General features: G+C 41.3%; 1 protein-coding gene across 3 annotated transcripts in view; it reads right to left on the reverse strand.

Moving 5' to 3' along the window:
* The window catches only part of LOC308075092 (protein kinase C alpha type-like), a 184,179-nt gene that overhangs the window by 80,472 nt on the left and 80,429 nt on the right, over positions 1-23,278 (reverse strand). For all 3 annotated transcript variants that reach the window (XR_013932157.1, XM_080414714.1, XM_080414713.1), the window contains exons 5-6: positions 5,064-5,175; positions 2,583-2,711 (exon numbers count right to left, since the gene is read on the reverse strand). Coding sequence is in view for 2 of the 3 variants with exons in the window: in XM_080414714.1 (XP_080270840.1) it covers positions 2,583-2,711; positions 5,064-5,175 (241 nt within the window). In the remaining variant the exon portion in view is untranslated. The remainder of the gene's footprint in view (positions 1-2,582; positions 2,712-5,063; positions 5,176-23,278) is intronic.

Below are 23,278 nucleotides of genomic sequence, written 5' to 3' on the forward strand. Positions count from 1 at the left end.
CAAACATTTGCGATATTTTTGAAAAACGTTCAAAAATAGCGGCTTGTAGATCTACTATTTTTGAATAGCCAACATATAAATGGAAAAAGCGGTTAAAATGATTGTGATGCTATATTAACTACTTTTGCTGGGGACCCCCTGGAACCCCCCCCCCCCCCCCAAGGACCCCTGGGAGTCCCCGGACCCCACTTATGAGAGCCACTGCCCTATGTGACAATTTGACAATTGAAGTATATTATAACTCAATAACGCTCTGAGTCCGTGGTATGAGCCACTGTGACCCCCTTTTGGCTAATTGAATGATCCTGGTCCAATTGCTGTTGTTTGACCAGATGCTCTAATAAGCTTTTATTACAGGGTGATGAGACATAACCAGTGGCTTAACAAGCCAACACTGCAACCATCTCTCCAAACATCTCTGTATACAGTATATATTTATTATTTTATTTTACAGACGGCACGGGTGGAACCTAAATGTCATGGGGCCCCAACACAACTGCTTTGGCTTCGTCACGGTAGTTATGTCACGCCCCCTGGTCATAAGCATACCCCTAAAGTGAGTTTGGATACAGTTGTGGTGGCTCATGTAACGTGTGGAGGTCCACTGTTTCTGTGTAATATCTGTGTAATATCAATCTGAGACCTGAGACTAGACACCCTGTACCTTTGCCACATCCATTACATCGCCACTAAAACCACTTTCACCCTGGTGCTCCTATGGTGCTCCTATTTTAGTTTTTAATTTGTTTGCCGTTTTTCCACGAGTGTTTCAAATTTGTTTGAAAATAGCAAATCTACAAGCTGTCAAGCTCACAACTAGGGGTGTGCCGATGTGTACACTAATTTCACCAAACGATACGATACGATATTTGGCTCACAACTTCGATACGATACGATACGCACTTTCATTATGAAAAATATATGGGGGAGAAAAAAAGCAAATGCAAACAAATAATTCTGTTTTTGCATTATTCAGATATGCGAACTTGTAGCTTTTCAGCTACAATAGCCGTTTTGAATCCAAATAGGGCAATAGTGTGACACCTGACCCGAAAAAAACAACAACATGTTGTCACCCTTTTCACCTCGGGGCTGTTTGCATGTCTAATTATTATTATTGTAAAAAAAAAAAAAAAAATTGAAAACGATATTTTTTTTTCTCAAAACGATACATATCGTCATGAAAACGTATCGCGATATATCGCGGGACGATATATCGGCACACCCCTACTCACAACGCATCACATTGCGACACGTTGTGAGCTTGTACTGAATATCTACTTTTGAATAGCCTAAGAGTAATAGACTAATAAAATAGGCCATGAGTGGTTAATGTAATATCAGTAGTTCTCAAAATCCAGTCCTGTAGAGTCATGGCTAATTAATTAATTGCCATTCATTTTGGCCTCTGACACCAGTTCACAAATGTATTGAAAGTTTCTGTCCTAGTACTTCATTGCTGTTTATAGCTTATGTAAAGCACTTTCAATGTCCCTTGTGTATGAAATGTGCTATACATTGAATACATTAAATACATTTCCATGGCCTTGCCTTTAGTACTGAAGTTTCAATACGAAGCAATGGCACAGCCGATGATTCTGAAGAATAATACATACAAAATACTGGAATGCCACAGCCATGCTTACACCCTGTTTACAAAGACCCTTATTTAATTACAATAATACATTAACTATCGCGAGTATATAAAGTATGTTTATATAGGCAAGGTGTCCAATTTCCAGAAAAGGTTTGCTTAATATTCTTCATCAGTGGAAAATAATTGCAGGCATCACAGAGCCACAGCAGTTGATTGTTGATAAAAAGGGACAAGCTGCGCAACAGCAGCCCACTCATCCAAAATTGTTCTTCGTTTCAGGAGTGTGTTGTGACTGTGTTGTGACAACGATCGTCCAGAATAATGGGTCTGTTTGATTCTGGGTGAAGCTCTATTGATCTGTGTCCAGAGTGTTTGTAATACACTACGTGATCCCTGCTCAGAGCTGATTCATTTCAGGTTAGTGGCAGGACGGGGTCACAGGGGTTTTATCGACAAGTTGTGCTGAAAAACTAGTCACCTATTCACATACAAAGTCACTGTTTGTGGTGGCAAATACAGCTACATGTGCACAGATCCATTTAAACTGCTGTGTGTGTGTGTGTGTGCGCGCACGCACACACACACACACACACACACACACACACACACACACACACACACACACACACACACACACACACACACACACACACACACACACACACACACACACACACACACACACACACACACACACACACACACACACACACACACACACACACACACACACACACACACAATATTTCAGGTAAGAAGAGGGTGCCCCAATAGCCGACCAGACCAAATAATAATTTGAGGGCTAAAACAGGTTTATGAGAGAATTGGTCCTAGCACTTCAAGCCACTTTAAAAGCACTGGGTAACTGACATCACAGCCAACCTTTAAACGTTTTGTTATTTATTTAGCTGAAACTCCATTAGTCAAACACTCACACTTACACTCAGAGTTGGGGTGTGTGAAACGGGGGAGCTCTGTGGCGTACCTGTGACATGCAGGACGTCATTGCTGACCTCACACTTCATGTAGAGGCGTCCCCTCCTCTCGGTGTGGTCCGTTCCACACATGCTGGGCACGTTCATCACACACGTATTATGGACATTCATTTCACAGGCTAAAGAGAGAGAGAGAGATAGATTGTTTAGAGATATATGTTCAGCCAATGAAGCACTTATATAGGCAACACACTGTCATGTGTGTATACTGCTGTGTACAGGTATAGTATACGGTATACAGTGTGTGTGTGTGTGTGTGTGTGTGTGTGTGTGTGTGTATATATATATATACATATATATATATATATATATATATATATATATATATATATATATATAGGCCATGAAAGAAGCCCAAATTCAAACCCATGGTGTTGACTGTAGGCCTACATTGTTCATATCTTGCCGAATACACTGAAAAATTCGCACCCTAGCACCCTTACTCTGGGGCTAACATTTGGCAAAAATAGCTTATAACGTATTGTAATGCGTTAAGTTGTAACATGTTGTGAGCTTGTAGATCGGCTATTTTCTGCAAAGATCTTTAATGTAGAGTGAGAACAGGGAGGGTTTAAGTGGTTAACACTCTGGATTTGGACATGCCAAAATAATTCCTAACGGCATCCACATGATATTGCACTCTACACCCTGGAGCCATCATTAGGGCATAATTGGTAACTGCTGCAGGTGGACAGTGACCTATTCAGGAGCTAATTAAGGCATTCGGTCTATAATACACCATTAAGACATAAGAGGGAAGCATGGCGAGCGAAGGATATTAATAAAGACCCAGCGATGCTTTGATAATGGATATGCAGACTGAGGCCTGCTGCTTAGGGCCGTGCGGCTTTGCTCCTGGGTTTTAACCACTTAAGCCCAATTTTATACTTTGATGTGCGGTCGTACAACATGATGAAAATACCGTTCTACACACTCACAACACATTTCTGCAATTGTTTATTTTATTGACATCGCCTATAGACCGCCGAAGTCTGACGTCATTTACACATCCTTTGTTTGTCTACCTGGTTTGCAGTTTTCCACCCCCGTTCTGAATCCCATAGACGTATTGAATATCGCGTCAAATAAGAACTGTGTTCCAAAAATAAACACATGACCCCGGCGGGTTGACTCTTATGGATATGAAGCATCAACTGACGGTGAGAAAACGCTAATGTTACTTCCGCCGAATTAGTTACATTTTCGCCAGAAACAGACTGTATCAAATATAAGTGACTGACTATCATAAACGATACAGAACCTCCTCCCTGACAATAACGCCGACACGCGGTGTTTATTTTTGGACCACAATTCTTATATGAGACGATTCTAAGATGACCCAATGTTATTCTCCATAGAGAAATTACTTCCGCAAACCTGGGGATGAACGAGTGACGTCAGGACTTCGGTGCTCTATAATGACATGCCCAAAATAGGGAGGCCAGGTTGAAAGTGGAAATGAAGTGAAACAAGAGAGAAGGAATTGTGACTAAATGTCCTAAATTGTTGACACAAACATAGAATTATTGTGTGCTGTACATACAGTATAAGCACCATTAATCACATAAGAGTACTGAGCTGCCATTCCTCTTTTACTTTAAGATTAGCCACTTAGTAAACTAGAGGTTCAGGCCGATATGCAGCCCTCATACCCACGTCGCACCGCCGATCCGACTGATATGCCCATATATGGAGATCTCTGTACCGGTCAGTCCATGTCCCTTTTATACCCATATATGAGATCCATGATGCCATCAGTATGTGCCCATATATGGGCATGCTGATATGGCCTTATATGGAGATCTCTGTATCTGTCAGTCCATGTCTCTTGTATGCCCAAATATGGAGATCTCTATACATATCAGCCCTTGTCCATTTTATGCCCATATGTGGAGATCCCTGATATCATCAGTATATGCCCATATATGGGCATTCCCCCTTTTGTGCCCATATATGGAGCTGACTGATTTGTTTTGCGCCTGATGCCATGACCACACATTTAGGTTAGATAATACACTCCATATTTGGGCATAGCTGCATTAGGAACTCCTTATATGGTTATGGCTGAGTCATGGTCCATTACGTCCTTGGCAGTGAATTAAATTTACTGCCAAAGTTAATTTATTATTAGATTACTATTTCTATGCATTTGATGTATAATTGATGTATTACTGTATGATGTATTATCTTGGGTGCTTGCTTACTGTAAGTCGCTCTGGATTAAGAGCGTCTGCTAAATGCCTAAATTGTAAAATAGTAAATGGTGACAGAGGTCCGCCGGCCGGCCCATTAGCCAATTTTAATATAGGATGTCCTTGTGATGTAACTTGTCTGAGCTCTCATGTAGTCTGTAAATCATCCACGTTCAGCCACTGACTCCACTTGACACTTAAACATCCTCCTGGTAACACACAGGGTCATCCCCAAGTTGGAATCTAATCTTGTGGGAGTGGTTAAGTAAAAGTACTTACTTTCACACTTCATGCCCTGGTGGATGAGTCCGTACAGCAGAGAGCCACAGTGGTCACAGAAGGTGGGGCTGCCATAGGTGTGGATCTTAAACTTGTGCTTGGTTCTGGGGTCCTGTCAACACAAACAGGATAAGAAGCATTAGACCTGGTGAATAAAGGAATGAATGCATTGTGCAAAAAGTGGTGTCTATGTTAAAGCCATGTAAATTGCTGCAGACAGCAAAGACCAAAACCGTATGTGCATTTCGACAATGTGTGTCGCTTCCGATTTACTGGTTCGGCAATACAGAGAGGTTTTTCATTGTTGCTTTAGTTTTTACCCACTTTTTTTCTCCCCATTTGATTCCTCCCCACACACACTGCTGTGTGTTGTCACTGCCAGTGAGGAGCCCCCACCGGGAGGATGTAAAGCCTTCGTCCTACTCCTCCCGCCCAATACTCGCTGCTGACAGGTGTCGCCCCAGCCCATAGGACTAGGTGCAGTGACAAATATCACCTTCCCCGCCGGCTTCCCTCCCCCGAACACGGGCCAACTGTGTTCGACAAAGTCGACAAAGTCGGGCGCACCACAGTGGATTCGAAGTCGAACCCACAACCTTCGTGGGGGTGGGCGGGCACTTTACCACTGCGTTACCCGAGCGCCACAATACAGAGAGAGTTGACAGACTTGATAATTACTCCTACCGATGAAGACATGGGCATACGAAGCTGGAAAAATTGTGTATAGCTTAAGTTTAAGATCACAGAGTAATAACTTTTTTCAAAATCCTACAGTAAGTAAAACAAGAAAAATAGTAATCTCTGCCTGGTCTGGGCATTCACATTCACTTCAGATTAGTCTTTTATCCGCTGGCACTCAAACATATTGCATTTGTTAAGGGGTAAAGAATAACAAAGGAACATGAGAGAGCAAAATGAACATCCCCCTGGAGACAACATCGCTGGAGAGTGATTGTTCATTGATTGTAATCTCAGCCTGTCTTTCAATCAGATTTGGACGAGGATTAATTGAGCGGCAGTCCAATCAATGTGCCTCCAGCCCACTTGAAATGTTAACATCAAGCTCTCATTCAGACATTTATTGTCTTTTGGGGTGAATGAGAGTGTAATCCATTGCACTCCGTGGACTAAAATTAAACACAGAGCCATTCAGGCATGACAAAATGTCAACCGGCAGTGAATATGAAAGCATTAAATTTGGGTATTTAGCTGCAATCAAGCTATTACTACTTAAAACCACAAAAAGCTACAAATGACAAAACATTTAAATATATTATACTCTATTCAGAAGTGGCTGTCAAATGTTTTTGAAGAAAAAATATATAATGCCAAAATGTCTTTAAGTGGCATAAATAGTATTATGGATTTATGGAATGCTGTATTTATTTATGCTAATCATCAGGAAATCATGACAAACCCAGTAAAATGCTCAGTGTTAATTTATCCATTAGTAACTCAGAGAGTGTACACATGAAACCAAATGGACCCATAAATTAACAGGATTTTACTGTGTAACAGTAACCTCTTTCCCATATTCCAGTTATTTGTAATTGTTATTGGGGTTAAGATCTCCGTTTATCCAGTCAATAATTGGTTTCAGCATGTGGAAACAACCAGCAGCCTGAGCCTTTCATGTATCATTACCCTTCTAATGTACCACTGCATTTCCCCAGACACTGCCCATATACTGTATGTTTATTGTTGATTACTGTTATTGTTACAGTATTATAAGCTGACAAGCGGTTTGGTCAGCTGTCCTAACGAAGGTTACAGCGCAGTTTCTACCCGACAGCGACAGTATAGCAAATATTAGTGTGAACTTAAGGATCCAGTCATGGAACATTTTACTGTATAGTTCTCTGAGTGAATATAATACTGCTTCTGTCAGAGTCAGACCATAAAATACTGTGTAAGCTTGAACACTCCCCACATGTACAGTGTATAGGCTAAATGAGCATTTGATAACTCTACAGATCAGAAAGCTAACAGCATTATTTTCCAGAAACCAGATCGAGTCCATATTCTTTCATGGCTCTCATTCATGACTTAATAACCAATATCAGTCCATATCAGAGCAACCCACCCAGCATGCATCATTCATGAGCTCAATTAATTTAAAACTCGCCCGTCGCTCACATTTGAACATCTCGGTTTTCCAGAAAACACAGTATTGAAACCAGCAAGAGAAGCATGTCAAACACTGTCCCAGCTAGAAAAACATGTAGATAGAGGCTTAACAAATAATAATAAAACTCAGCCTTGAGCAAATATCAGTGGGCGTGCATTAAGTCAAGCTTGAAGCAGAGATGTACAGTAATCTTCTGAACACGTAAAACCAAACTGAAAGGCCAATACTGTATCAGCTTCCAATCTGACTATCTATTCAATAGATAGTCAGATTGGAAGCTGATACAGTATTGGCCTTTCAGTTTGCAATAGATTCTATTGCATCCTTCTGGGTACAGAGCACATCATGAAAACTCTATGGAAAGGTTATTAAAAAAGATAAACATGTACTGCAACTTTGTGTGTGTGTGTGTGTGTGTGTGTGTGTGTGTGTGTGTGTGTGTGTGTGTGTGTGTGTGTGTGTGTGTGTGTGTGTGTGTGTGTGTGTGTGTGTGTGTGTGTGTGTGTGTGTGTGTGTGTGTCTGACAACGGGTACAAGGGGTATTGCATTATCGTTCTAGTTTTAATTCCGAAATAGGGCTGCAACAAACAATTATTTTCCTATTTGATTAATCTACTGTATGTCATTAATCCAGGCCATAAAATGAAGGTAAAATAAGGCAGTGAAGAACAAAATGATGATTTTTGCTCATCCCACGTTATCTGAACACAGACATATTAAAATGGCAAAAGAAAGGCTTAAAATCTGTCCATAATGAAATATAATTAGATTTATATGGAAGATTTATATGTTATATGGAAATATGGCACATACCCGCACAACCTTGTGGTAAGTCTACTCTTCAAATAACAGCTAATAGGCATGTAACGATATTGTCGCTATGGGGAAATAACGCAAATGGGAAATGAAAAGTTGTGTACTACATAATTCAGTTAGTTCTTTCTTTCTTTTAAAAATACATTGTGATAAATACTGTACCATGGACTTGTTATCGTGATATCGAGTTTTTGATTGAATTAAATCGATTCACCCCCAATACAAATAGCTTATTTAGTAGTCATTCCCTGTAACAGTACTTTTTTAAGTTGATCTCATCTGGCATGTTTGCTTCATTTGATGTAAAGAGCATCAATAACATACACCACATTTACAGAGCTGTATTCAAAGTCAGGACATCCCAATTATGAGGCCAGTAACTGAGTGTGGTTGGATTACAACAGTGTGTTCTAATAGTATTAGGTCTATCAATGAAGCTGGACAGGGTCTTGGCACCATTCACATCACATCCATTTGTTCTTCTTTCACTTCTCCTTGCACTTAACTGACAGCTAATAGCACTCTGAGTCAGAGTGAAAACAGAAAAGAGGACAGTTTTCCGAGCAGCCTTTCAAACTACTTTTCTGCTATTTCTCAATTTATGCTGTACTGTAAACTGCTCTCAGAACAAGAATCCCTTTAAGTGGATTTGCATTAAGAACATTCTCCAGCCTCCTAGTTTTTTTTCTTTCCTTTTCTTCTCTCCTTGCAATGCATCAGCTGGAAGGGAAGACCTGCCTATTTATTCACTGGAAACCAGAAAGCTCCCCTTTTGGGAAGTGGGGATTCCACAACATTGTCTGGAAAGAAATACATCATGGCTAAGAATATCCCACCAGATTCGTTTTTGTTAAGTATCTCATAACACAATGTTAAAGTACAGTGAAATAAGGGAAAACAACAAGACCAAGGGCCCTATCTTCCGCCTGGTTCAGCAAATGTAATTGCTATTTTCCAACCAATGCAATTGTAATTTTTAGACCCAGCACTTAGAACTAAATATCAAATGATCTAGTGCCCTGCATGGGCGTGTTGGTCTTAAAATGAGGTGTGGTCCGGAGCAAACAGGGTGGACTGCTATCTTAGCAGACTTTGCGTTTTGTGTTTTGACCAGCTTTTTAGTTTTTAGTTGGTCCTCTCTGCATACCACTGTTTACATTACAGTCCATTCTGTATGCTGTAGAACCATTCTCTATCTGTCTCTGCAGGTACTGCATTTGGTCCACCCCTCTTTTCCAGGTGATGTTTGGGTGAGCATGAGCTTTTGTTTCCACCCTGTCTCTTGTCCTGTCATTATATCACATTATTAATGCTGCTTCCATAGATGGTGGAATGCAATTGTCCTCAGCAGTTTGCGTCTCCTCCAATTTGCTACATCCGTCGTTTAATTAACAGTGCTCTATGATGAAGGCACAGCTGCTTCTTAAAGGTAATAGACACAATCGACACTCTGATTTGGTTTAATTAATGTGACGCCCAAAACACAGCCATGACATTCAGAGTCTAAATACAACCCATTTGTACGAGATAACGCGCCGTCTAACTACCCAAAAGACGTTATATAATTTGATAAAAATCTTTGCTATAGATTGTTCAAAAAATATTATAATTTTAATTTTAATATTTATATATAATATAATACAATAATATATTATTATATTATATAATATATTATGTAATATAATAATTATTAGTGCCAGAACTGGGGGAGAGTATTGTACATTCACATAAGGAGTAACATAATGTAAAGAACAACACCAAAATCAGCTGGGAAGCATGAAGGTGCACACCAAATTCCATGGCAATCCAGCCAGTATTAGTTTTCTGCTTTACAGATATTTAGTTTGAGCAGACACAGACAGAAGCAGGAATGAGACAAGGGAGAGAGAGTGTGGGGGGGGGGGGAGAAAGAGAGAGATGGAGAGACATCATGCCAGCTGCAGTTACTCATGTCCACCCACACACAGCTGATCCTGAGGGATTATCCTCTTGTCTCCCCCTGTTCGCTTTGTGTCCCCTATCCAAGCCATGAATCAGTGACGTGGACATGGAGCGTATTTCAGCCACAAATGGATCGTATGCTGTTGTGTCTAGTGTCAAATTAGCTTTTAATGGGTGACAGGGGACTGTTTTTAGAGTGCACAGAACACTATTATCAGTTGTTGTTTTTCAGCTCAGAAGGACAGAAACAGGCAAACCAAGGTAATAAGGATAATAACAAATTGAACAATGAAGAAATATGTTTTTAGGTTTTAGCCAGGGAAATGTTCCAGTTTCAGGGCCGCAGCTTTGACGCTGAAGTGTGATACGGTATAACGTCCTCTATCTCAGTCTGCAAAAAGTATTAACAGAATTCGTTAATGTGTTTTTGTATTTTTTTATAGGCCTATGACATCATTAAGTGATACATCAGTTGGATACAGTGTTGGGCAAGTTACTTTACCACTGCGCCACCCAAACACGTTATCTGCTTTATAAAAGTAACTACGTTAATAGTTATCAGATTTATTTATTCATTTAGCTTCAAAATGTATGTATACTGTACATAACAACTCTCTTCTACTGTAGCTATCTACAGTATGATGAAAACTAGTAGATATAGGAATAATGTCTTCAACAAAAACATTGAAACTGGAGTAGACGGCTCAACGTCATCTTGAACGTGCCTCCATATTGAATGTGCATCTACAGTACCTGTGTATTAAACACATATGTTGTAGGCAGGCTAGCTAAAAAAAATGGTTTAAAAGGTTGTTTCAACCCATCGATTTATTTTTCCAGATGGTCAGAACTGCAGGCATCTGTAGCATAAATTCTCACTAGGGAGCGTAATAACATGCAGCACATTGGCCATGACATATGTGAATGACATGCACTGTTAGGTTGGCCCTTAACACATCGTTCCTGGGAGCTTGGGAATGGATTGCAGGATTTAACCCTACCGCCTCTGTCGGCCATTCCATCCTAATTGGATCTTCATAGTGCAATCGGGGCAAATGCAGGAGGAGAGAGGATTGTAATCAACACTACTGCAAGGCTAAAAGCAATTATATGGTTCCTTTAACTACCCAGAAACTTCCATAGCATGAAACCTTGCAGAACCCATGAGGGGGGAGGGGTATGTCATAAATAACAACATTGTGTTGCCTACATCACGGGTTCTCAAACTTTTCAGGCCACCCCGCATAATAATCATATTTAATAATAATGATGAATTGCAATTTTTATAGCGCTTTTCTAAGTACTCACTTACTCAAAGCGCTTTACAATGTTTCCTTCATTCATACATTGGTAGGTGAAGCGGTGAACAGTCGACGCCAGCGTCCTCATCTCCCACATTCACATACAATCACCATTCACGCACACATTCAAACACCGATGGCGGAGGAAACCATGCAAGGCACCAACCTGCTCATCGGGAGCAATTAGGGGTTCAGTGTCTTGCTCAAGGACACTTCAACACTAACTCTGGGGGAGCCCGGGATCGAGCCGGGTTCCCATCTGGCCGCTCTACCGGCCACTCTACCCCTGAGCCACTGCCGCCTGGCTGAACTGGGAACCCCCCAAAATAATCATATTTGAACTGGGGACCCCCAGTTCCCTTTTGGGAAAGACAAGTGAAACTCTGGCGTAACCCTGTATCTCGACAGCTCTCTCTTTAGGCACTGCAAAATCTTTGTCAGCCTGTGTAAAATGTGTTGTTTTACATACGGTAGGTGTATGTAGGCGTTTACGTGCCCTTTACGTGCCCCGTGGTGTATGTAGGCGTTTTTAGGCGTGCCCTTTACTTTGCGCACCTTGTGCTCAGCATCTGTGAAATCCTAGATCAAATCAGATTCAGCCCTATAGGTAGGCCTGATCAAACAACTGGCGGGGACTGAAGGCGATGAATGAGAACACGTATGAGGCAGCAAAGGGTGAGCACAGCCTTGGTGGCTAATTAGCAGCCCGGATTAATTGGCAGGTAGCATGTCAGCCATCCAGCCTTAGTTCATTAACGACACAGCTGGGTAAAGCCGAGCAGGGCTTCCCAGCAGAAGTGAGGGAGGGAAGGACACCAATGTTTCTCCATCCTCCCACACAATGGGAACGTCTCCATATATACCGTAGTAATTCTCCGTATGGTAGTTGTTTCCCCTACATTTCATTAGCAGTGGCAGGCCCCCCCGCCCCCTTTTCTGCTTGCAAATTGCCCTTCGTGGAAAAGACGATTGAGATCATGAAGACTGATCATCTGCCGCTAATGTTTAGCTTAAACAAACAGCATGATGGGAAATCTCACAATAATTAGTCCATAAATCATAATGAGTACTGAAATACAAATGTACACACATATAAACTGATATGTGAATATGACCAGGGACCAAACCCACCCCAGATAATTCTTTTTTGAGTGAAAGTGGCTAAGTGCGTCTGTGGGTTTTATAAATATTTAACCAGTGAAAAATATTAACAGCAGCTTGTAAATAAATAAAACTACATTAGTTCCATCGGAACACAGGTTATTCTTTCTGAAAAGTAACCATTTTGGACATACAAGGTTTCCAACCCGACAGTGACGATATGCAAAGCCTGGCGAGGAGCCATTTAAAACTACAGTGTAGACGGTTTGTGCTGGTGTCAACAGGTTGGTCAGTGGATTTGTCAAGTTATTCATCAGAGCTTACAGGACACTTACTGCAGAATACCACTGCAGCTGAAGGGTAATCTCCCCTGCTCAAGAAGACATTCAGTCTAACCTGGGCTCAGGCCAAGGCTTTAAAGATCATGTTGTTATGGAAGTAGAGTACAACAGAATAGAAACAAACGGAGAGTCTGACCAGGGTTTGTGTAACAGCGCCACCTCGCAGAGACAAATTGCTTACAATTCCTCCAAACATACCAATAGGTTACGAACGTAGCCCCGGTTATTTGATTTTATGAGCGAGACATTGAGTGAATAAATGCAAAAATAACTGGCTTGGTTGTGTGTAATGTGGCCCTGAGGCAGGCACTTTTTTGTGAAGTATTAGTCTTCTGCCTCAATGGTGTAGTTTGATGAAGTGGTTGTATACACGTATTTTTTTTTATTAATGACTTCTTTTTTTTTTACACCAGCCCATTACCGCACTATGAATAATGGAAGTTGTCTCTCTGTTTCTTTCTACTCTGTCAAAGTATTAGCCTGCCTGTGTCAACCAACTCCTCCCCACCCAAACCAATCAGCCAGCCTCTGTAAAGATCTTATTAGAAAAAGATTATTTCAGCAGCAATGTCACCAAATCTCACAAACACTGCCAAAAGCAACATTTACTATAAATGCATCATAACACATACACAGCAAATCCATTGTGTTTAGTATTCTCACCTAGCACCATTGTATTAAAGGCTATCCTATTGTCAAAGCTACCGGAACATTTAGAAATGAAGCAAAACTGTTGTCTTCATCTGCACTCAAAAGGATAACAACACTTTTTTGTGTGTTATTCTTTTGACAGAATATAATTATGGTCATTTATACGCATTTCTGCAGATAAAAACATCAATCAATCTAGCATGTTTGCTACTACTGTCACTTCCATCTCTCTAGAGCCATTTTCCTCGTGTCATTGCTTCACAAGCCAGTGGTCAGTGCTACTGCTACAATCCAATTTGAACCACACAGTACACCCCATTTCTTCATGGGAGCACATCATTGAGCTTGAATCGAGACATCTCATATATAGACAACAAATGGATGGGTTCCAATGGTTGCTGCTGTGCACGGTTGGCCATACTGGATCTCGAAGACTATTTCGAGGCCATTCAGTGAGAATGTTCCAGGATTGCCTTAAATATGTGCCACAGGGTTACCATTATTATACTTCATGATGTACTAAAGTGACCCATCATCATGACACTACTACACATGATTTACATGGGCTCAACTGTAGAGTGAGAAAGGGCCTCTTGAATTGTGAAACCAGACTCTAAATCTCATATCCATGTCCCTCCCTCTTTCTCTCTCTGTCATCCACTCTTTCTTTCTCTCCTCCTTCCATGCCCTGGAGTGACCCCGGGGCACCGTACCAGGGCATTCTGAGCGCTACTGTTGCATTAAACCCATAAGCAACACCCTGGCTCACCCCTTCTGTCTGATCCCCGGGGGCAGAGTACAGTAAATAGGCTTATCAAGGCCACCCACCCGAGAAATAGGAACACAGTAAAACTCCATTGAATTTCACACCAGTCCCTTGTAAAGATGCTCCGCATAGTAAATCTCAGTTTAGTCTGTGAGAGCTTTCACATGAACGGGCAGTGATGTCATGCAGTCAGACAGCAGCGTATCGTTGCCGTCTGCCTTGTATGTCCGTACACTTTACTTTTCAGGAAGTGTAAAAAATAACCAGTGTTCCAATTGACCCAATGTAGTTATTATTTATTCACAGGCTCTTGTTAATACTTAATAACCACTTTCACTTTTTCTAAAATAGCAGATCTACAAGCTCACAATGCGTCACATCGCGACACATTGTGAGATTGTAGATCGGCTATTTTTGTGTGACACTGTAGTGTAGTATGATGAAATAAGAAGAGCATTACAAACATAAAAAGTTGAAACATGGAGAGGATTCTGCCGACAGCAACGATTATGAAACAAGACAGTGTCTAAAAGGGCGTGGCTTCCATGTATATCAAGTTGATGATGTTTTATCACTGAAATCATACTGACATCCAAATATGGAGTTATTTGCCTCTCCATTGACTACCAGTATTGTACAATTAAAGTTTTAAAAAGTGAAATAAAGAAGAAAATAAAATGTACAAACACTTTTTTGCAAGGTAACTCGAACTCAACTATTTCTGATCAATGTATTTATGCACTTAAGAGGTATATATTCCACTCAAATGTTATTTCTAGCAACATATTTATGCTTTTAAATCAATATTAATAGCTGATTTATACTTTTTTGTACATTTGAACTGAAGGAATATTTCTCGCAAAAACTTTATTATCTTGCAAATTAAACACATTTTCTATATTTGTTTTCAGTGAGCCCACACAGTTTATACAGGAACTGGAAGAGTGGTAAAATGTACCCGTAAGAGTTTGTGTACTGTGTACATGCATGGTCTGTGATAGTGTGCACTGATGGCGATGGATATGGCGCCACAGGTGTGCCACTCTGCCAGAGCAATGAGTAAATGGAGAATGCAAGTATCTTGGGAACAAAAGGCAGGCCAGCGAGATGAGCAGAATGCAACAGAGAGACAGGCGGCTAGGATAGGAGGCTAAAGATAGATGATTCTCTCTCTTTCGTACCCCTCTCCCTTTCGCTCTTCTTCACACCCTGCAGTTTTCCTGTCTGCTGTACACAAAATTACCATGTCTACCAAGTCATAGTCCCAACAGGAAGCTTCAAGACAAAGACTGTGTGTGGTTCTCCCAACTGCAAGACTAATATAACGTAGACCCAAGGGCCTCTAGTTTGAGGGCTGTAATGTTCATGTCCATCAGCAGTGCAATTGATGCCAACTTTGCCCCACAGCAGGGGAATAAACGCCTACATACACCTACCGTATGTAAAACAACACATTTTACACAGGCTGACAAAGATTTTGCAGTGCCTAAAGAGAGAGCTGTCGAGATACAGGGTTACGCCAGATTTTCACTTGTCTTTCCCACAATGGTGAGATAGGATTCATGTAAAAACCTTTTGCTGGGCACTCGGGTGGCACAGTGGTGAAGTACCTGACCACCACCCCGAAGACTAGGGGTTCGAATCCACCCGGTGCATCCGGCTTTGTTGAGCATCTATGCGAAGAACACAATTGGCCGTGTTCGGGGGAAGGAAGCTGGGCAGGTATGGTGATATTTGTCACTGCACGTATACTCAAACAGGCTGGGGCCGCACCTGTCAGCAGGAAGTATTGAGCGGGAGGAGAAGGGCGGAGCCTCCACGACGTCCTCCCAGTGGAGGCTCCTCACTGGCAGGTCAGCCAGTAGGATACAACAGCAGTGACAACACACAGACGTGTGTGAGGAGGATTTAATTGGCATAATGGCATAATTGGCTTTTTTTTTTTGCCGATGAATCAGCTCTGGTAGCCTCTCATCATGATACATTAGAGTGCATGACTTGGTGCAGAACTCCACAAAATCACCATCTGGTAATTAACTAAAAACTAAATAAGTCTCCTTGGTTCAGACAGGGTCGGTGACTTTGAAGTTACAGCCAAGGAAGGAGTTACTCAGAGTGACTCAGAGTGGAGGAGAGAGTATCACATATTAAAATGAGTATGGTTCACAGGATTATATACAAGGTGGTACCCAAAATACCTATTATCAATTATTTTTCTAATGTTAGTGATGCACCCTGGTATTCCACCAGAGTCAGCTCCACATATTGGCACTCAGTTTACACACACATTTACACTCAAAGGACCGCAATGGAAATAAACTGTTGAGCTTTTTCTGTTCTGTAAGGTGGAGTAGAACAGCCAGGGGTAAAAGTTCTCCTCTAAATGATTGGTTGATAGACGGTGATAGACAGACGGTCCCATCCAATCACCTGCCAAGTAGCTTGAAAAAAAGGGACCGCCCCTTCATCGATTGTGCCACCGAGGTCCCAGATGGAAGTAGCCTGTGAAACAAATGTGACGCAAGCTTCTTCCATCTGGCGGAGTCAGGTTATCACCTCCTCACCAGGAGGTGACATTTGGATTGGGGCAAACAGGTGGCTCCTCCTTCTATTGGAGTTTAAATCAATTCCTCTCACCTGGTAACCCACAGCGAAAGATCCATGCATCCTTCTTGGCATTACGCCCACACATGTGCAGCACATACATACATACACATACAGTACAGGCAACATTCAATGGGGCAATTTGCCAAGTTGTAAATGTTTTAAAACTCAACTGAGAAGTACATGTTCAAGGATGTGATTAAGCACTTAAATACCATACTTCAATGACCAGGTTCCCCATGTTCTATACTTTTCCACGCTACACAAAATCTCTTTGCAACACGACACGTTCTTAGCTCGTAGATTGCCACATATTGAGATGCCCAGAATAGGGACGCTTTATGTGGTTAAACTAATGTACTTCTCTTTTCGACAGTAATTAGACATGATCAGTTATTAGAGCGGCTAATTATGCATTCACATCATTAACCACATCCAGCACAACGTCCCAAAAATGTGTGCTTTTGCACTGCACAGCAAAGCACACACATGAGAGTGCACTCAGTCATGTGCATGCACTCACACAATCGATTGTACACACACACACACACACACACACACACACACACACACACACACACACACACACACACACACACACACACACACACACACACACACACACACACACACACACACACACACACACACACACACACACACACACACACACACACACACACGGTTCATTGAGATGCTGAAAACAGCGTGGAATTTAACATGGGGCTGTCCTGACCTTTAGCAGCTAGCCTAAGGAAGCTCACTATATCCCCCTGACAACACTCTCTCTTCCCCCTCTCTCTTGGAGTGCAGGAGGCGGGGATAGGCATTGGAAGGAACAAACTGGGGCTATCATTTATCCAGATAGGAGCTATGCTGCTGGATGCTACTATTTTTAGCGTATACATCACCACCCTGATTCCCCCTGGCCTTTCACTAAGCTGTTGACTGCAGAGCAGGGGGGCAGGTCGCTGGCTGCACCTCACTGGGGTCTTCCTTGCCATGCGTTTTCTGTTACACCTACTGGCTTGCACGGTTCCTTGCTTCACACTTGCAGTCATTACATCTATCAGCTTGAGGAGCTCTTAATCCATTCAGTCCGGGAACGCATCTCATGTCATTTTAGATTTCTTTGGGCTATTCAAAAAATAGCGAGTGCTGTACTATGAGCTTGTAGATTTTTTTTTTTAAATGTGTGCGAATCTTTGAATATGTATTCTTTAAAGCGAACATTTGTAACTTGAATCTTTGCTTCTGGGGGGAGGTCCACAAAATATTTTTGTGTTCGCTTTAAAAAAAATCAATTAAAAAAAAATCAATAAAAAAAAAATCAATATAAAAGATTTGCACAAATTCGATTTTTCAAAAAGAAATAGCAGATCTACAAGCTCATAGCTTGAGCTTGTATATCTGCTATTTTTGAATAGCCCAAAGACACCAAAAAATTACACGAGATGCGTTCCCCGGATTGAATGGGTTAAGTTAGATCATAATAATAACTTGATACCTCTCCAAGTCCATATTTCCCAGTCTGGGACCAACTGATATCTGAGTTTAAGTTTGGTCTAATACTGTCAAATCACATCTTGTCAGATAAAAAATACTCTTGCCTCTGAACAATAAAAAACAAACAATATATAGTATATAGTAGTACAGGTTATATACACAAATACATGCAATTTAGATCCTATCTTTCTATAAAGAGATGGGAATATGAAGGAACAATGTTGCCTCCATGTTTTGGGTGATACGGAGAGAGTGAGAAGATATGGTAATGATGTTGACAATGATGTTTCCTTTAACAGAATACTAATGAGGACCACTTTCCTAATGCCCTACAGAAACTGAACCAAATTTCCGATTGGACTTGTCCTTTAATTTTGGAGCAGTCCTCTGCATGCTATCATTGGAAAGGGCAAGTTCTTGGTAGATCAGGAAGTAAGAACAATCTTGATGTGCTGTTCTTTTAGTCAAGCGTATAGAAAAAGGTCAACAGAAATGTATGAACAAAACCTCAGGAACATAAACAGGAGGAGTATTGTTTCCTTTGTGGGTGGCGGACCCATTTGCCCACTAAACCCAAAGACTAATGAGGGAACACAGACACCAAACAGTCTGCAACTGCAAATATTTGACAATAAACATGGCACCATGCAGGCACGAATAAAGGCGAGTGGAATTAAGTTGGAGGAGTGAGATATACCGTATATATATCCATGCTAGCTCATTAGCATGGATTTGAGTGTTACTGGTGGGGTCAGGAGAGGATCGGAGGCTGCTGTCATAGCTGTCACATCGGGTTGAGGCTGACCGCGCCGTACACGGTCGTCTCTGGCGACCTTTTCAACACAACAGAAACTACCGTAGAGAGGCTTGGGGGAAGATAACAGAAGAAAAGAAGAAAGTGTGTGTGTGTGTGGGGGGGGGGGGGGGGGGGGGTGAAAAGCTCCTGGCTCACTGGGTTGTGTCGCAGACACACTAAAGTCTGAATAAATTGGTGTATCAGGCCATCTGTAAAGGTTTTAATAATTAAGGACTTTTTGAGGCTAAAAATAAGTTATCTTCTGGCCAAGGTCTGGGCAGAGTCTTTTTTCACGGTAATGAACAGTGTGACAGGGCAGCCATGACTGTTCATCTCTCTGCTCTGTGGCTCTTTGCTCCCACGCTCAGTTTTAATATGGCTTGTAAGTACTTGGACTTGCAAAGGTTTGAAACTGAGCCTGTGTGTGTTCCTGTACCTCTGCTCATTTTTAAGGGATAAATGTGAGGTTTACATTTAGGGTTACATTTAGGGTTAGAACTAGATTATTAAGATTATGGGGCCTGGGGGCCCTATTTAGATGATCGGTGCTATAGGTCGGTGGACAGCGCAAAGAGGTTGTATTTAGATTCCGAGTTAGTCATGGGTGTGTTGTTTTGGGTGTTACATTAATTAAACCAATCAGAGTGTCAGCTTGGCCTCATCATAGAGCACTGTTAATTAAACAATAGCAAGTTGGAGGAGTTGCAGTGGCAACTCCAGTGGCAGTGGCAACTCCTCCAACTCCAGTGGCTCAGGGCCACTGGAGTTCACTCTACAGTGGCCGGGTAGAGTGAACTGGAAACCGCAAGGTCCCCAGTTTGATCCCGGGCTCCCCCAGAGTGTCGAAGTGTCCTTGAGCAAGACACTGAACCCATAATTGCTCCCGATGAGCAGGTTGGTGCGTTGCATGGTTTCCTCTGCCATCGGTGTGTGAATGTGTGTGTGAATGGGTGAATGTAATGCACAATCTATGTGAAGAGCTTTGGATAAAAGCGCTATATAAATGCACCATTTACCATTTTGCAAACAGTTGAGGAAAATTGCATTCCACCATCTATGGGAGCAGCATTAATAATGTGATATAATTATGTCAGTTGACGCGGGGGAAATAAAAGCTGCTGCTCAAGGAAACATCACATGGAAAGAAGACGAGGTGAACAAATGCCTTGCTGCGGTCAGAATCACTGTATAGCCTAATGTCTCCTCATGTTCAAGAGACATCTGTGATATCTTGACATATCAACTTAATATTCACATGCTTATTCTCGGTTATTTTTAAACTGCAAAGTGGCAGCAGAAATGCGCTCCTTACGCCCTGGGAACCCCATTTGGATACTGATGATGACCTTACTTAGTCTAATAGCTACAGAGACGGATATAGAAGGCTAGGGGGCTATGGATTCACAACATTCTTACATAACGAGAGGTATTTGAACATATTATCAACAATAAAATGTAAGTAACTGAAATAATTTAATATTGACCCTTTCTCTCTTCTCACCGCTCGTCTTTCTTTGGAGACACATAACAGCGGCAATGTTTTTGGTTTTAATTCTTAATAGGATTAATGAGAATCAAGTGCTTGAAAAATGTTATCTGTTTATCAAGTGTATCTGCTGTTTGAGAACAAACATGTTTTTTTGTGGTAGGCTACCATATCACTTCAATTAAATTCCTCAACTTGAGTGATGTGTTGAAATCGGATGAATTTTAATTGTAATCAGTGTGCAAATTAATGCAAAAGACAAAAGCGTAACAACGGATGGTCCTCCATAAGTACAGCAATGTACGTGTGAGTGAGAGTGTGTGTGTATGTGTGTGTGTATGTGTGTATGTGTGTGTAGTGTGCTCGTACGTACAGTGCATGCCTGTGTATGAAGGTGTCAGGGGAATCAATTATGGACTAAAGGAGGTTTTCCTTTGTTCTTCTCTAGCAGAACAAAACTTTAAAGCAGTACTGTAGTTCTCAAACTTTTTGGGCTCAGGGGCTCCTAAATTGCATTGTTACTTCTCACTCTAGCACTTTATATTATGCCATCACTTTCACAATTACCAGTATGATACGCCCTACTATAAGTATTTCTATGATTATAATGATTATTACAATTATTATTATGATGATGGGATACCACAACATTCACATGAACGCATATAGTTGAAGGCATATGTTCACTCTCTTTCATTTTGTGATTTAAATCTCTTAAAATATTCAATATCTTTGGACTTGTATCCTGGATGGCCAATTTGTTTGGTACCATTGCTACGTTTGACAATTTTTCATTCCAGATCAGGCTTTAGTGTGAGGCAGGACTCTGTTATAAAGCCTCACATTTGGATGTTTGCTTCTCCTGACACATGATATGGCCTCCAATGTCAGTTGCTGGATGGGTGTAATATTTGTTCTCCTAAGAAACATATCCATATTTGCCTTTCTTTCAACTAGCCTCCAACATCTGCTTGACAGGTAATGTTAGGAACAGAGCATTTGCTGGTAGGGGGTGGAGGTACGTAAATGTGTATATTTCCTTAGTTGAGAGAATATCACCCCCCCATCTCTCTCCCTATTTCCTGTCGGCCCACTATCCTATCAATAAAGGCATAAAAAGCCCCCAAAATATCTTAAAAAAAAAAAAAAGCTAGTATATAGTGTAACAGGATTATGATTAGTAATGAATAACTACTAAAAATGTATATTTAACTTTGGATTTAAAATATTTTTTGGAAACACCAAGAACTTTCTTGGTGTTGTAGAGCTCTGCAAATGATAAGAAAAGTTTGGTTATTAGAATAGACCTCATCACATGTCATGATTGTAAAAATTAAAAATCACACCCAGTGTGAAGAGAGTGGTGCCTTTGAATTAGTGTAACTGGTTGCATCCTTGTGTTGCAATCAGCTGCAGCTGTTGAGGCCGTGCTCAAACGGACGGACGGACCCACACACACGGTCAAGTGTAGGAGTGGCTGGCACCACTCAAAAATTCAAAAATGTTCCTTATACAAAAATTGCAGATCTACAAGCTCACAACGCGTCACAATGCAACAAGTTGTGAGCTTGTACAGCATATCAGCCATTTTGGGGTCCTTGGCATGGAAAGGTTTGGTAAACGTTGGAATTACTGAGTGGCAGGCAATGGCCTGTGACAAAGTGCAGATGTCTAGGGTCAGAATCTAAGCCTATTTATCTTATTTTATATCTCTATCACTATCTATACAGTGTATCTTTCATCTTTCCTGATACCTGATGATACCTGAATGTCCCCACAGGGATCAATAAAGGTCTATCTTGTCTTACTGTACCACATTTGAAATTCAGATGTGGGCTCATTTGGGCATGTTGGGTTCTTAACACTGGCATGTGTAGTTCAACTACTGGAACGGATCCTACAGAGACCTTTAATAGCTGTGTGTTTGTGTAAAGAAAAGCTTGACAGCTGTGTGGGAAAACCATCACCATTCTCAACATTACCTCTATATTACCGTTATAGGGCTGACGTTCCATTTGTAGCCATAACACAGGGCTGTTTTTCTTTCTTTTTTTTGCCATACCCCTCAGGGGCTATGACATTGACCGTGGTCCTTGTTCGTTGTGATTACGTCAAAATAGCAATTTTGCCGAACTACCGAATTAGACACAATGTTCTCTGTGAAAATGGTTCTCTGTGAAAATGGTTTGTATAGTAAATATTTATTTCTGTGTGTGCACACACATACCATATGAACACACACACACACACACACACACACACACACACAGGCTCACACGAGATTGACAAACACAACAGGCTTCATAAATACTGTATGACCCAGTACGGAAATACATAATTAAATATAATAAAAAGCTAAAAGCAAACAGAAATCAATACACTTGATAAAACCTGTATTCCTTGTGTCAGCGCAAACAAGGCCAACACCACTAATGCGTCTTCACTGTTTCCCAGAGCACCCTGCCCAACCCCAATTATGGCTCTTAGAGTTGATCTTGTTGTTCCACATTCATACAGAATCCTCCTCCAGACTAAAGGACACTGTGACGGTTTAAAAGGAAAGAGCAGTCTTTTTTAGGTCTTAATATTCGCTTCATCAGGATATGACAACAGGCATCTATTTATGGTTTTGGGTGGGCTGATCACAGTAAATATTTGTCTGTGAGTCAAACACAGAGAGAGTGGGAAAGTATGGTTTGAACTGAAGACGTCTCTGGGAGAAGTTAAAGCACAAGAAAAAGGAGGATACATTAGGAATGGAACAGATGAATCAGATGG

This window comes from Gymnoscopelus braueri (assembly GCF_963280865.1).
Source record: "Gymnoscopelus braueri genome assembly, chromosome: 2".
Lineage (NCBI taxonomy): Eukaryota > Metazoa > Chordata > Actinopteri > Myctophiformes > Myctophidae > Gymnoscopelus > Gymnoscopelus braueri.